The 14,786-nt window shown below is 40.3% G+C and overlaps 1 protein-coding gene across 1 annotated transcript in view; it reads right to left on the bottom strand.

Annotated features, from left to right (window-relative positions):
* Nucleotides 1-1,144: 1,144 nt before the first annotated feature.
* LOC124258543 (sine oculis-binding protein homolog) overlaps nt 1,145-14,786 on the bottom strand; it is a 102,938-nt gene continuing 89,296 nt past the window's right edge. Inside the window, exon 4 of the mRNA XM_046692611.1 lies at nt 1,145-5,175. Within this exon, the coding sequence (XP_046548567.1) occupies nt 3,110-5,175 (2,066 nt within the window). The 3' untranslated portion in view covers nt 1,145-3,109. The remainder of the gene's footprint in view (nt 5,176-14,786) is intronic.

Genomic DNA, 14,786 nt, shown 5'->3' with positions numbered 1-14,786 from the left:
TTTTTCAATGAAATCCGATATTCCCCGCGAGCCGACTGTCTGATGTTATCATAAGGACAAGACCCAATCGTCTCAACGGCTCATTATTAAAGCTCTTCTCTTGTAGGTCAATTTGTTCCAATTATACCACAGGACGCGCGCTTTGCAATGTAACATTACCCCCCTGCACTATTTGACATTAGAAAACTGACTAATGCGACCACCCCTGTTTGTTTTGTAATTCTGAAATATACGGGCGTTATTTGATAAAAGAGGAAATTGTTTGAATTACAAATATGAACGATGGTGACTGTGTTTCAAAGATTAATGACTAGGGTGTGTATTGAGGATCATTTATCTCAAATCCTATTATAACCGCTGCTCCAAATTGGAATAAAGGCTGTCATAGTTACCCTTGTTGATAGAAAGCTGCTGCTATCTGGGAATTTATTCATGTAGACATGTAGGATATTTCTTGCAGAAAGCAGTTGGTGTGAAATACGCTCTATATTTAAACCTACCACACCCTGGAACCCTGTGGACCCTTGGTTTAGGGGATATGATACCTTAGATAGAATTATTGGTAGTTCGAAACGAGAACGTACAGTAACGTATTGACGTAAACAATTACTGACATTATAATTAAAGGGAGGCTTCGCCTTATTGTGTAACAAAGTGTTACTTATTTTCAATTACTAGATGAGATACCATAACGTTACATATCGACATAAACGGTTGATTCTGTTACTGAGGTTCGAATTAACGAGAGTTTTCACTTTGTCGTTTAAACAATTGGTACTTATCATTGGTTATACGATAAGAGACTTTCTTATTACATATTGACTTAATCGATTGAGTGTTACAGACGTTCGCATTAAAGAGAGTTTTAATTTTATCGTGCAGAAAATTGTTAGGCGTTATTTAGTAGTTCGACTCAAACGATTTACCGTGTGAACTGCCGTTCGGGTTACCAGGACTTTTCACTAAGTAGAGTGAGTGAGTGAGTATGGTTTTACACCGCTTTTTATCAATATTCCAGCAATATTACGGCGGGGGACACCAGAAATGGGCTTCACACATTGTACCCATGTGGGGAATCGAACCCGGGTCTTCGGCGTGACGAGCCAACGCTTTAACCACTAGGCTACCCCACCGCCCCTCGCTAAGTAGAGAATAATCGAAATTTACAGAGGTCGCTTGAATATGGATACTGTCACTTTTGTCGGTTTTTAAGTGTGGTTAAATGTACATTAGAATCCTTAGTTTCGCCAGATGGAAGAAATACCATAGAGTGTTACCTTGTTAGTCTGGAAACCCGGCCTTACCGACCACGTTATGTCACATTCTAATTCAATACCTATTAATCCAGAAATGAATTATAAAATACGATTTTACTGGAAAAGTTTCTGTCTGGATTAAAGGTGTTTACTGCCCTTATATTTCTGAAATATAACAAGACGTTTTGTGTGTGTAGAGTTGACATTATCAACTTACAATAAACTTCTTTATAATACTTACATGCGTCTTTGTGTACTCGCATTAGATGTAAACGATATCCCTGTCTTGATCAAGTTTAAAAATTTGAACTAAAAATGTCTTTACATAACCGCTAGTAAAATGTAGATCTGGTAGGAAACCACAAATCTGAAAGAGATCCTTTAGAGATTAACACCTGTAGCAGGAGTAAATAACTACACGCCAGAAAGGCGAGGGGAACTAGCTTGTGAACCCGTCTGGTACACTTGGTAACTTCACTTTATACATCGGTTGATACTAATCTAACGGCCAAAGCAATCTCCTGATAACGAACCGCATCACAAACGTCACATCCGGTGCAGCCGGAAACATATGCAAAATAACAGAGAAACGAAAACCGAACTAAACATACTAAGGTGTGTTCACAAAATCACTGCATATTGACGCACCAAATCAAGAAAGAAAACAAACTTAAACTTATCACTAACCTAAGCTCAAACAAAAATAGGTTTCAATCCGTCTTTGTGTATGTATGAGGCACAGAGAATGGGTCATGACATAGGCGTGCTGAAGGCTTCGTTGTCGGCATGGGTACTACAGATATGTACCCCGGGTATGTCTCTGTATACAGATATGCACCCTTAACAAAGTCAAAATAAGGAAACGTACCCTGTACTCTTAACGGGGGACAAGTTCCTATTCCTCACCCCAAACAGATACCCTATGTGGTTGTGTCCGTTCAACTGGTTTCGGGTGGTATTCTGCATTGCGAAATATTCTTTCTGTGTATGCTTATTCCTTATATAATGCAATCAAATGTATCTAATACAACAGTATGACAGTTCCAATCAATGAAACAACACAGTGCGGAATGGACTTGTCGTTGGGTACGTTTCTGTATTCTGATTTTGGCAAGGGTAAGTTTCTGTGTAGAGAAACAAACCAGGGTACACGTCTGTACTACCCGTGCCGACAACGACCCCTTCTGCATTAATTCCAAAAGACAAGTGGTCTTACACAGGCTCAGTTACCTATCGAATCCTGACTGCCCCTAGACAAACATTAGTCGGTCAGTCCTTAACGTCCTCAGTGTTAAAATTATTGCCTTTATACAAAACATTAATTCAGATCGACATATGGAAGCTATCGCCTGCAGAGAAATTTAAATTATCTTAAAACTCTATTGCGTAATTTGAGTGCGTTCGGTTATGCTCCTCACATGACAAGAAGAGCATTACTCTTGCTAAGACAAGCTGTGACTAGAGTCATATGTAATGCATGAAAACATTCAAAGATACATTTCAAAGTTAGAGACATTTCAAGAATGGAACATCACAACATGTATTTGTAACATAAATATATATGTAAAGCACTACTTTGTTAAATGCTGGCAAAGAATAAATTAATACATTTTTTTAATTTTCAAAACTGTATTACCCATATAATTAAGTAACACCCTAGACGATGCATGGAACTGTTGGTATATGTTAAGCCATGATACTTGACGCCAAAATGTATGAAAAAATACATTTACAAAACAATGTAGTTAAAACAAATACTCTTGGCTCTTTGAATTCTTATTTCAAATATATGTGTCATATTTTTGTTAACATTTTGGCGTCAAGGGCCTTGGTGTAAGCCTGAGTGACTGAATTCACTTTGTTCGGACACGAGCTCTCAGACATCGTCTACGAGCAGCCTCTATCATGTCCCTCGGAACACTCCGAACATAGGGGCGTTCTTGGTAAGAGTTCTTCTGCTGCTTGGGGACATTTGGTGCGTCTAAAATGAGGCTCCGCCGTAGAGAATACGCATGATCTGTCGGCGGAAGAGGGAGCTGTTGTGAAGCAAGAGATGGTTCTCCAGCTGTGGAGACAATATGAATCCTGGGCACTTTCAGACCTGTGTTCACTTCCGAGTCCTCAGCATCAGTCTTTGAGGACTCTGAAGATGGCCGATCCTTGACCGTAAACACCCGATGATTTTCTTTGCCCATGACCTCTGAATCCGAGGACACACAGCTGTCTTTTGACAGATCTATTGCACCTGTTTGATTGCTCTTCAGGTCTAGTTTTGGTCTCTTGGTCAGCTCAAGTGTCTTGGCAGTGGTAGGTGTGAGAGACCGTTTCAGTATGTGTGAGTCTATCATAAAAGAAGGTTTGAGGTCTTTCCTCTGTGTGATCGCAGGTTCAGCTGATTCAGATCTTTGACGGTCTGGTTGTTTGCAAGATGCACAATCTATACAACCACTAGAAGCAGAGTCTCGGGACACAGTTAATCTCCTGTGTGTATTCTCTCCAGGGAAGTGAACTCGTGAATTAACGGTTGTGGAGCACTGAGGGGAGGATGTATCACGGAGATGGACTTCATCTGCACTTGTGCCCACCTTTGTGTCAGGGGAGGAGGAGGCATTGCTTTCTGTTTGTTTATCGGCCATGAATTTCATGAGTTTTTCCATTGATATAGGTAGAGGTACAGGGATTGGTATTGGAAGAGGAAGAACAACTGGAAAAGGTACCATAACTGTGACAGGAGGAACGCCATTGCCTGCTGGAGGTGGTGGCATCCCTGGATGGGGTAACTGACCTGGACCAAGGGGATTAAAGAAAGGAGGACACATATTTCCCATACCTGGATCACCGGGAAACATGGGAGGTAGTGCCCCTGGAGCACCTCCAAATGGGAACAACCCTGCTCCAAAATTTCCTCTTGGTAACCCTGGTCCAAGAGGCGGAGCTGGGTTATGTGATGAGACAGATCTTATGTTTGGTTCTGCAGCTGAGCTAGAGGTCCTAGGGAGGTTTGGTGTTGTACTGGTGGAGGAAGGAGATATTTCTGGTGAGGACAAGGACAGTGGGGCCCCAGAGGTACTCTGGGATCTGTCTCTGTGTTTGCTAGAGCATCCTGCATCTGGTGTTAAAAGGGGCGGTCGTTCTGATGGGTTTCCAAAAAGTCCACCAAACATCATAGGGTTGAACATACCCAGTGATGCCATTCCCGGAGCAAGGCCACCCATCAAATGTGGTGGAGGCATCCACTGAGGAAAGCCGGAAGTCCCTGGAAGAGGAGCTTTAGGTGAAGACTGTCTTGCATTTCTGGGTGGACTACATGATCTTGCAGCCTCTCTAGACTCTCTTATGGCACGGCGAAGGCGTTCCCGATCTTTGGCAAATCTATCAGCTCCAGACGGTGTCTCAAACTTTCTTGATGATGTAAAATTCTTGGACAATGTGCTGTTCTTTTCCCCCCTTACACTCCCTTCACCATCATCTTCTCCTTTGTCTTCCCGCTTAATACCCCGAGCTTGATCCTGCTTCTTTGACAGCCACAAATCTGGAGTAATAAGGATCTGTTTGTCATGTACATTGGGTGAGGGGGAATCTTCACTGTCCTCTCCCATCTGCTGCATCTGTTTGAGGTGTTCCTGAGTCTCCCTACAGAAGATATTCATCTTATACTGGTTGAGACATTTGGAGCTGCAGAACTGAAGCTGCTGATCACCATCCTGAAAGTCCACATAGTTTACTGTATGTCTCACATGCTTACACCAGTCACATACTTTGTTCTTCTTGAAGGATGCTCTTCGACACTGTGTGAAGCAAAGCTCACTACAGAATGCCTTCAGGCCTGTGGAGCTCTTCAAAGTGAACAGCTTCATTCCAGTCTTTTGGCACCATGCACACACAATGTAGGAAGATGGGGAGGAGGAGTCGGACAGCCCTGAAAGAGAAAAAAAATGATGTTGGTAATGACAAATGTTGACATTTATAAACCCATCCTTAACATTCCTCATCATTGTTTGTTTTTTTATAATCAACAAACACTTGCATGTTACAGACATATTGATAATGTGAGTAAATTTGTTGGGTTTAATGCTGCCTCACCAGGTTACATATAGCCTGGCAGGGGAGATCTCACACATTTACACCTTTGGTGATTGTGCAGCTGCCAGACTTGGAACCAAAGTAAGGGAAGCAACTCTGACCACCGGTAGAAGTAACTATACTCGTCATACAAGATATGGGAGACAAGCTTCAGTTATTACAGTAGATAATATGGTGTGAACAATGCTTTTTTTAACAGAATTTATCAATTGAAAGGACTCAATCATGAAGACCTATGTCCACAGAGTATTATTTTTTATGTTTTTAGTAATATTCAAGCAATATCATGGCACTGGACACCAGAAATAGACTTCAAATATTCAAATTCATGATTTCAAAGTGACAAGCAAATGTTTTAACAAGAGACACACATAGATACACACACAGTCAACTTTTCTGCGTCTTCTGTACTGCTTTTGTCACATAATGGTTTACTGATATTTTGAGTACCCAGACTAAAACTGGGCAGCGGGGTAGCCTAGTGGTTAAAGCGTTTGCTCGTCACTCTGAAGACTCAGGCATACTGTGTGAAACCCATTGCTGGTGATTTTCCATTGATATTGCTGGAATACTGCGAAAAGCTGCGTAAAACTCGCTCACTCACTCATTGAAGCTAGCAATCCTACCAACTCAAGGTCAGTTACTTGTGTACTCATATTGGTCTGCTTCATTTCAAAGACCAGTGTGGTAGCATTTTAACTGCCATATGGTCACACATTGATGACAGGTCAGATGACATGCAAATTGATGATAGATGCACCGAGGACAGGTGCCAGACAAATTGAAAATGGATGGCAGGTGGCAGACTGATGACAGTTGCCAGACAAACTGATGACAGGTGACAAACATGACAGGTGACAGACAAACTGATGACAGGTGACAAACAAACTGATGACAGGTGACAGACAAACTGATGACAGGTGACAGACAAACTGATGACAGGTGACAGACAAACTGATGACAGGTGACAAACAAACTGATGACAGGTGACAGACAAACTGATGACAGGTGACAAACAAACTGATGACAGGTGACAGACAAACTGATGACAGGTGACAGACAAACTGATGACAGGTGACAAAGAAACTGATGACAGGTGACAGACAAACTGATGACAGATGACAAACAAACTGATGACAGGTGACAAACAAACTGATGACAGGTGACAGACAAACTGATGACAGACAGACAAACTGATGACAGGTGACAGACAAACTGATGACAGGTGACAGACAAACTGATGACAGGTGACAGACAAACTGATGACAGGTGACAGACAAACTGATGACAGGTGACAGACAAACTGATGACAGGTGACAAACAAACTGATGACAGGTGACAGACAAACTGATGACAGGTGACAGACAAACTGATGACAGGTGACAGACAAACTGATGACAGATGACAAAGAAACTGATGACAGGTGACAGACAAACTGATGACAAGTGACAGACAAACTGATGACAGGTGACAGACAAACTGATGACAGGTGACAGACAAACTGATGACAGGTTACAGACAAACTGATGACAGGTGACAGACAAACTGATGACAAACTGATGACAGTTGCCAGACAAACTGATGACAGGTGACAGACAAACTGATGACAGGTGACAGACAAACTGATGACAGGTGACAAACAAACTGATGACAGTTGCCAGACAAACTGATGACAGGTGACAAACAAACTGATGACAAACTGATGACAGGTGACAAACAAACTGATGACAGGTGACAAACAAACTGATGACAGGATGAAAGGTGACAAACAAACTGACACAAAACACTGATGACAGGTGACAGACAAACTGATGACAGGTGACAGACAAACTGATGACAGGTGCCAGACAAACTGATGATGACAGTGATGACAAGACAAACTGATGACAGGTGACAGACAAACTGATGACAGGTGACAGACAAACTGATGACAGGTGACAGACAAACTGATGACAGGTGACAGACAAACTGATGACAGGTGACAAACAAACTGATGACAGGTGACAAACAAACTGATGACAGGTGACAGACAAACTGATGACAGGTGACAAACAAACTGATGACAGGTGACAAACAAACTGATGACAGGACAAACTGATGACAGACAAACAAACTGATGACAGGTGACAGACAAACTGATGACAGGTGACAGACAAACTGACAAACTGATGACAGGTGACAAACAAACTGATGACAGGTGACAGACAAACTGATGACAGGTGACAGACAAACTGATGACAGGTGACAGACAAACTGATGACAGGTGACAACAAACTGATGACAGGTGACAGACAAACTGATGACAGGTGACAGACAAACTGATGACAGGTGACAGACAAACTGATGACAGGTGACAAACAAACTGATGACAAGTGACAGACAAACTGATGACAGGTGACAGACAAACTGATGACAGGTGACAGACAAACTGATGACAGGTGACAAACAAACTGATGACAGGTGACAGACAAACAAACTGATGACAGGTGACAAACAAACTGATGACAGGTGACAGACAAACTGATGACAGGTGACAAACAAACTGATGACAGGTGACAACAGACAAACTGATGACACAAACAAACTGGTGACAGACAAACTGATGACAGGTGACAGACAAACTGATGACAGCTGATGACAGGTGACAGGTGACAAACAAACTGATGACAGGTGACAGTGACAGGTGACAGACAGACAAACTGATGACAGATGACAAACAAACTGATGACAGCTGCCAGACAAACTGATGACAGTTGCCAGACAAACTGATGAAAGGTGACAAACAAACTGATGACGGTGACAAAAACACTGATGACAGGTGACAGACAAACTGATGACAGGTGACAGACAAACTGATGACAGGTGACAAACTGATGACAGTTGCCAGACAAACTGATGACAGGTGACAAACAAACTGATGACAAGTGACAGACAAACTGATGACAGGTGACAGACAAACTGATGACAGGTGACAGACAAACTGATGACAGGTGACAAACAAACTGATGACAGGTGACAGACAAACTGACAGACAAACTGATGACAGGTGACAGACAAACTGATGACAGGTGACAGACAAACTGATGACAGATGACAAAGAAACTGATGACAGGTGACAAACAAACTGATGACAAGTGACAAAGAAACTGATGACAGGTGACAGACAAACTGATGACAAGTGACAGACAAACTGATGACAGGTGACAGACAAACTGATGACAGGTGACAGACAAACTGATGACAGGTGACAGACAAACTGACAGACAAACTGATGACAGGTGACAGACAAACTGATGACAGGTGACAGACAAACTGATGACAGGTGACAAACAAACTGATGACAAGTGACAGACAAACTGATGACAGGTGACAAACTGATGACAGGTGACAGACAAACTGATGACAGATGACAAAGAAACTGATGACAGGTGACAGACAAACTGATGACAAGTGACAGACAAACTGATGACAGGTGACAGACAAACTGATGACAGGTGACATACAAACTGATGACAGGTTACAGACAAACTGATGACAGGTGACATACAAACTGATGACAGGTTACAGACAAACTGATGACAGGTGACAGACAAACTGATGACAAACTGATGACAGTTGCCAGACAAACTGATGACAGGTGCCAGACAAACTGATGACAGGTGCCAGACAAACTGATGACAGGTGACAAACAAACTGATGACAGTTGCCAGAAAAACTGATGACAGGTGACAAACAAACTGATGACAAACTGATGACAGGTGACAAACAAACTGATGACAGGTGACAAACAAACTGATGACAGGTGCCAAACAAACTGATGACAGGTGACAAACAAATGACAGGTGACAGACAAACTGATGACAGGTGACAGACAATTAGATGACAGTTGCACAGATGAGAGGTTTTACACAAACTGATGACAGGTTTTCAGATAACAGGTGGCAGATAGAGAATGTAAAACTGATTTATAGTAAACTACACAACACACTTCCATTAATACCAAGAAACCTTATAAATCATGTTGAAACTTCCTGCTGGCCAAAGTTTTCTCTCTATTTATGTCTTCATGACAAGAGATCTGGATTAGCTAGAGTCTGACTTTGATGGATTCCATTGTATTTCATTTGTAAAGTAACATTACAAATAAAAGGCTACAAACCAACAGACAAGAGGGATTAAAACCACAGTGCTTGCAAACAACCAAACATTCTTTCTTCATCTTTTGCAATATACAAAAGGCACATATCAAAAACTGACTATTTTTTCAATTTTTTTTCATAAATACTACATTTCAAATTGAAGCTTCCTGTCTTGTCTCGCATAACAAAATTTAATCAAACCGATTATTTCCCAATATGAATTTTCTTTCCACATTACAGCTGTACTTTTGCTGTTTGTTCAGTTCTAGTATAACTGTCTAGACAGTATTTCAGAGCAGCACATAATATCAGGATAAACTTGTATTGTTACAGTATGGGATTACACAATTGCTTTGATTAAGGTCTTTTTCATGCCCTTCTAATGGGTGAATCGTCCATTCTCCTACCTTCTAATTATACACCCCATGTTGATAAGAGAATTATACAAGGGTTCAGTGTTATATATTATGAATATATGAATATGATTATGCTTGTTTTTCAAGGGGATTAAAGACACAATATCAAATGAAGACTTCACTAAATTTCTTACTTTGATGAATGCTGTTTGAAGTTTCCATGTTATTTTATTAATATTTTATTTCTATTTTGACAGCTTCATTTATAATCTGCATTTTATACTGTATGTTTGGTATGCTGATATATCAAAGCTGAATTCGTTATTATGAGTTCAAAAATGGTGTCAAGGATTTAAAGTGTGGCACAAGTGAATCTAAGTGTGATTCAAGTGAATCCAAGATCAAGTGTGTCACCAAATGAATTAAAGAATCAAAGACTGGCAACATTTAGGACTGTCTCATTTGACACAAAGCGTCAGTATATCAGGTCTGTCTCCCTGACACTACTTCAATACATCTCACTGATACACTACTTCAGTACATCTCACTGATACACTACTTCAGTACATCTCACTGATACACTACTTCAGTACATCTCACTGATACACTACTTTAATACATCTCACTGATACACTACTTCAGTACATCTCACTGATACACTACTTCAGTACATCTCACTGATACACTACTTCAGTACATCTCACTGATACACTACTTCAGTACATCTCACTGATACACTACTTCAGTACATCTCACTGATACACTACTTCAGTACATCTCACTGATACACTACTTCAGTACATCTCACTGATACACTACTTCAGTACATCTCACTGATACACTACTTCAGTACATCTCACTGATACACTACTTCAATACCTCTCATGGATACACTACTTCAGTACATCTCACTGATACACTACTTCAGTACATCTCATTGATACACTTCTTCAGTACATCTCACTGATACACTACTTCAGTACATCTCACTGATACACTACTTCAGTACATCTCACTGATACATTACTTCAATACCTCTCATGGATACACTACTTCAGTACATCTCACTGATACACTACTTCAGTACATCTCACTGATACACTACTTCAGTACATCTCACTGATACACTACTTCAGTACATCTCACTGATACACTACTTCAATACATCTCATGGATACACTACTTCAGTACATCTCACTGATACACTACTTCAGTACATCTCATTGATACACTTCTTCAGTACATCTCACTGATACACTACTTCAATACATCTCATGGATACACTTCTTCAGTACATCTCACTGATACACTACTTCAGTACATCTCACTGATACACTACTTCAATACATCTCACTGATACACTACTTCAGTACATCTCACTGATACACTACTTCAGTACATCTCACTGATACACTACTTCAATACATCTCACTGATACACTACTTCAGTACATCTCACTGATACACTACTTCAGTACATCTCACCAATACACTACTTCAATACATCTCATGGATACACTTCTTCAATACATTTCACTGATACACTACTTCAGTACATCTCACTGATACACTACTTCAATACATCTCACTGATACACTACTTCAGTGCATCTCACTGATACACTACTTCAATACATCTCATGGATACACTTTTTCAGTACATCTCACTGATACACTACTTCAATACATCTCATGGATACACTTCTTCAGTACATCTCACTGATACACTACTTCAGTACATCTCACTGATACACTACTTCAATACATCTCACTGATACACTACTTCAGTACATCTCACTGATACACTACTTCAGTATATCTCACTGATACACTACTTCAATACATCTCATGTATACACTTCTTCAGTACATCTCACTGATACACTACTGCAGTACATCTCACTGATACACTACTTCAATACATCTCACTGATACACTACTTCAGTACATCTCACTGATACACCACCTCAGTACATCTCACTGATACACTACTTCAGTACATCCCACTGATACCCTACTTCAATACATCTCACTGATACACTACTTCAGTACATCTCACCGATACACCACTTCAGTACATCAACGCCCACTTCACCCACATTACACCACACTGTACTTCCACATAAGAGCGACAACATGAGACTGTACTGTGTAAGTCTATTCAAGTTAGAGATGTTGTTTTGGAAAAACGCCTCGATGAGGCACATACCAACATGGCCAAGATAATACTTACAGTCAAAAACTGTTTGACATCAGAAAACAAACACAATATATCACAATGTATAAATGAGTTCCTCCATTCTAAGGCAGCAGTAATCATAATTGTTAATATTTCCACAGCAGCCATCTAAGTACAAAAGACTTCACTCCCTGTACATCATCACATAATTATGTCACGCCAAAGAACTGAGTTTGATTCCCCACATGGGTACAATGTGTGAAGCCTATTTCTGTTGTCCCTGGCTCTGATATTGCTGGAATATTGCTAACAGTGGCATAAAACCATACTAGCTCCTTCAAGTGAATACCAGCAACATTCTAGCGCATCACAGTTAAAAAAGCATGACACCTGTTGCTGACATGAATCAAAAAATGTATTGTTGGGAATAGTCTTGACAAGATTGGAATCACTTATGTCCGCAGGGTCTAAACATATTTACCTGATTGTACAAACATATATTTCAGAAAATATAATGTCCTCTGATATCAATTCAAAAATAATATTTATGAATTTTATTTTCTTATTAATGTTTTTGGTATTATACGATACCTAGTCTAAAGGTTCACAGAGACGAGACAACAATATTGATCAGGTTATGCACCAAAGTTTCAATAAATAACCATAAACAGCTTCTCACACATCTATTGTCTCATCAAATCAGGATGTTTTGCTAGGATATCAGTATAACAGATGAACGATGGATGATAGGGAGCATAGCAGCCCGAGGACCAGGAGGTATTGCCAAGCATGATGGGAAATGTAACCTGATTCTCTTCCGTGCTGTGCTTGAAGGTAAAATATATAATACACCATGGTAGCTTGACATCAATCACCTTTCTTTTGGATCATCTTCACTTCAAAGTCAGCTTGTGAGGGTAACCCAATCCTGACTTAGAAAATGTCACCACAGAAAAGACTGAATCAGGACATCATAGCATATTGGCGACCGGGTTACAAAATAACATTCTTTCCTAATTACACTGTAACATGAAAGGGGGAAACTCTATACGATACAACTCCTGTGTCGTGTATTTTGGGGCTAGCCTATTAAAGTTCGGATATCTGATCTGACAAAACAAAGGCTGGCCTGAGACTGCAGTTTGAAATGTTGCATGGATTCTGGGTCCGAATCAATAGAACCGGTCTCAAATAACTGTCAACTTCTGTCTAAGGGATGTCCCCTTCACCTTAGTCATATCACACCTCAACCAATCACAGATGACCTTAAACCTCAAGCAGCCAATCACTGCTCCCGTGCCATGTCATGTTGGTGTAACAGTAAGGTGTAGGTGTGTTAGCTGGAGCCTCCTGTTTACAGGTAATTTGAAACGTTTGCAAAGACGGCGTTGTAAAGGTTCGTGGGTCATCTGACACCAGACAGCCTGACTAAGGACTCAGTCAATACAAGTCTCTGTGTGCCTGCCTCTCAGCTGTCAGTAATTGGAGAACTTTTGTCATCAAAGTTTGGATCAGACCCTGAGTTAGAACCTTACAAGATGTCAATCCACTGGGAAGATATGTAACTGATCGGCAAGGACCTAAAGCGTCTAATCATAAACGAGATGACAGAGTACCAGTGTTCACTTCAGTTTCCAAATAGCTGCCAGTAGTCAAATAAAAGACATTTGACAAATATTTTGGGGATACGTTTGAAATGATTGAGGCTATATTTGTAAATCAGATAATAAAATTATATTTTTATCATATAATTCAGATTCAGTTTCCCTCATGCAATATAAATGACTATGAAAGTGATCTAATACATTGACATCTGTCTTTTTTTTCTGTGTTTCCACTCTCTTGCCCACAATAAATTTTCATTCCAATGTGAAATAATACAAAGTTTTCTTACCTCACTTATCCCTGTAGTAATGGAGATGTATGCCTTTATGTGATAAAAACAAATACTCTTCTACTTTCACACTCTTAACAATGTTCGATTCATTGGTTCGATTCCAGACATGGGTAAAATGTTTGAAACCCATTTCTGGTGTCCACTGCCCTGATATTGTGGGTACATTGTTAAAATTGTCTGAAACTAAACTCGCTTGTTTGCTCACACTCTTAACAAAAACGGGTCACCTTTTTCTCTCCTCATCTAAATTTATTAAAAACTGTTTCTGAAACAAAGCAGTTCAATCTTCATCATATATTAATCTAAAGACTATTACCACCTGATAAAAATTACAGCTTAGGCAAAGGTATCTATTCTTAACATGACTGACAGTAGACAAAGTCAGTTTTGCATGCCATGTTATTCTGATGCCATGTCTGGATGTTCATACTATCAACCCCTGGTTTGGCAAGTCTAGAGGGTGACTAGTTCTGAATAATCTTTGGAGATTTTTAGATTTTTAGCTTTGATCTAAGGATGCTCCTGTTGTTCCAGCATGTGAAGATCTAGGTTCGAGTTATGCTTGTCGTTAGCGGCGACTTAAAATTAAACTGGCTCGGGTGGTCAGGCTTGCTGACTTGGTTGACACATGATATCGTATGCCAGTTGCGTAGATTGATGCTCATGCTGTTGATCACGGGACTGTCACAGGACTGCCTGGAATATCGCTGAGTACGGACTAAAACTAAACTCACTCACTCACTCACTCCTGTTTGTTCCATAGTATTACAACAACTTTACCATGTGATTATATGACAGTCCTAAATAAGACCTGAAGCTAAAAGAGATCACAAAATGGTTAAGTGATTCTCAGACTGTTGAAGGGATTATAGCTTTGAG

Source organism: Haliotis rubra, unplaced genomic scaffold (assembly GCF_003918875.1).
Source record: "Haliotis rubra isolate DU_JTF1 unplaced genomic scaffold, ASM391887v1 Scf697, whole genome shotgun sequence".
In the NCBI taxonomy this organism is placed as follows: domain Eukaryota; kingdom Metazoa; phylum Mollusca; class Gastropoda; order Lepetellida; family Haliotidae; genus Haliotis; species Haliotis rubra.
Note: the sequence above shows the minus strand (reverse complement) of the source record. Positions and strands in the feature narration are given on the sequence as shown.